This window comes from Heliangelus exortis, chromosome 18 (genome assembly GCF_036169615.1).
Source record: "Heliangelus exortis chromosome 18, bHelExo1.hap1, whole genome shotgun sequence".
NCBI lineage: Eukaryota > Metazoa > Chordata > Aves > Apodiformes > Trochilidae > Heliangelus > Heliangelus exortis.
Window position 1 is genome coordinate 12,482,302 of NC_092439.1, and position 2,479 is coordinate 12,484,780.

Sequence of the window (2,479 nt, forward strand, 5' to 3'; positions counted from 1 at the left end):
TGGAAAATATTGGGATCAAAAATACCATTTCATTATAAACCTGTAAAACAGGAAGAGCTAAAACCGAGTGAAGAAACCCAACTTTTTACTAAATAATCAAATATGCACTCACTGACAATCCCAGCCTGCAAATGCCAAATCTGTTCATGGAGTTTAGGAAGCAATGTCTAGAAAATGAACTTTGACTGGAAGGCAATGTTCTTTTAACAGCCCAAATGCTGGCAAAATCTTAAATCAGGTCTCAAAAATACTTAAGGCTAATATTGCAAGAATAAAAAGATTTGACTTTTTTTCTTTTTCATCTATTTCGTTTTAAGAGAGTAAATTGATCTTACATTTTCAAGCTTTTTTTCCTCTTAGAGTAGGAATTTGGAAATGAAAGAGCAAAAGGAAACAGGTATTGTGTTCAACTCACAGTGTGAAACTGGCAACAAATCAATACCAACGATTATTTCTCTTTTTCAGAGTTTCTATACAGATGAAGACACAAACTTAATGAAAAAATTTAAACTATATGTTGAGGATAACTGGAATAAATGTGACATGGTGGCCATCTTCCTCTTTATCATTGGGGTGATCTGCAGGTACATATATGTGTGCACATATGTACATCCATGTCATGTGGTCAGCATGTGTGTGATCCATATGTTCCATGGGATGTGGAAGCACCAGTAGCCAGGGCTGTGTATGGCAAGTGGCAGAAGGGTCTCCTGTGCATGAGAGAACAGGTTAACACGTTTACTTTACACACTTTGTGATATTTTTCTGCAATAGAAGCCTCTAAAACTCTGTGGAATCATATTGCTATATTCAAACCCACATATAGAAAAAGTCTGTGGGGTTTTTTTTTTTGGTTGTTTTTGGCAATCCTGTAGTCAATGTGTTGGTTTTGGTGTTTTCCTCTTTTTTTTTTAATTTAAATAAATCTCATTAAGGCCAAACCAGACCGTACAGTTTTGGATATTTCTCCTCAATGTACAAACATTATGTTGCATTCATTTTCCAGGCTTCTGCAACCCTAGCCCTGAAGCCCTTGCCTTTTCCTAACTAGGCTGTGTCAGGAAACTGAGGTTAATATTGGAGACAATAATTCTCAGCAATACTTGCTGAGCTTGATCTTTGATTTCATGTGTTCTGCAGGATGCTGAACTCCACTTTTCAAGCTGGCCGTACAATCCTTGCCATTGATTTTATGGTGTTTACACTTAGGCTTATCCATATTTTTGCAATCCACAAGCAACTTGGACCAAAGATCATAATTGTGGAAAGGATGGTAAGTGTGCTGAGTACCTCTCTGATAAATGTATGTACTTGTGCTCTCTCAAAATGGAAAGCAGGAAATCTGTTTGCAAAGGAAATCAGGTTATAATCTATCTTTATTTTTGTATTTTCAAGGCCTGTCATTTTGCATCTATTCCCTTATTTATTGTGTTAGACTCAATCAGCTTAAAAGGGATCCTTCCTAAGAGCTCTGTGTGCATTCAGCAAAAACCTGAGGCAGACAAGAGGCCACTTTCAGAAGGCCAGAGCTGAATGACTCTGCTCTGCTTGGGGATCAGATCATCTTATCTGCAAGAAGTGTTAAAAAAAAAAAAAAAATCTCTGAAAAAGGAGAGTTGTTAAGTTTCCCACAGGGGTTATTCTGACATATGTTGAGAAAAGATTTGAATTTATTACCACTCTCCTGCAGGAAATGAGGCATTAGGACTCCAGTTGCTGAGCATTGGGATGTAGAAGTAGCTTTTTATTCAGGAGGGTTAATCCTCTAGGCCAATTAGCTCATGGTAACTGATTAATAGGAGTCCATCTAATTGTAAGTGCTATTATAGAATCTCCAAATATTTGATTTGTGACTCACAGCAGAGCTCAGTAAAAGCCCTACAGTCTAAACAAGCCTATACATTGAATAAACACAACTACCAAGCTCTTTGGATTTGTCTACAAATGCAATAACTGGAACTCTAACATGACATTTGCTTGGAGTAGCAAAAGGGTAAATGGCAAATAAATATTTGTTCTTCAACATTATCTAGCTTCCAGCATTGCCAGACTTTTATTGTAAGAGAAGTCAGACCTACAGCTCCTAACCAGCCCTTCCTTGCTACAAACCAAGCTAAAGCAATGCCCTGGGTAAATCTGTGTCTGCTACCTTGGCATCTGAATTCATATGAGGTAGAACACAGATTAAAAAGGAGAAATAAGAATATAAACAGCAGCCTAGACAAAACCATAAAATGGGACCTTTCATCTACCTCCCACCCAAGGAAACACAGTGCCTGAGCTTTGGTGGTTCAGTGTTGAACCTCACATCAAAACCAGTAAAAATTACTTCATTAAATGACAGCTTCTTGAAAGATTCATCAAGTGGGCTGACTTATTTCCCTTACTTACCAAGATAAGCAATTTACAGTTGTCTGTCATTGGTTTTCTCCTTTTTAACCTTGCTGCAGTACTGATGAAACCAGTCTGGTAGCAGCTG

The 2,479-nt window shown here is 37.6% G+C and overlaps 1 protein-coding gene across 1 annotated transcript in view; it reads left to right on the plus strand.

Moving 5' to 3' along the window:
- TRPM5 (transient receptor potential cation channel subfamily M member 5) overlaps positions 1 to 2,479 on the plus strand; it is a 53,128-nt gene that overhangs the window by 40,641 nt on the left and 10,008 nt on the right. The window contains exons 17-18 of the mRNA XM_071762215.1: positions 466 to 584; positions 1,141 to 1,273. Of these exons, the coding sequence (XP_071618316.1) occupies positions 466 to 584; positions 1,141 to 1,273 (252 nt within the window). The remainder of the gene's footprint in view (positions 1 to 465; positions 585 to 1,140; positions 1,274 to 2,479) is intronic.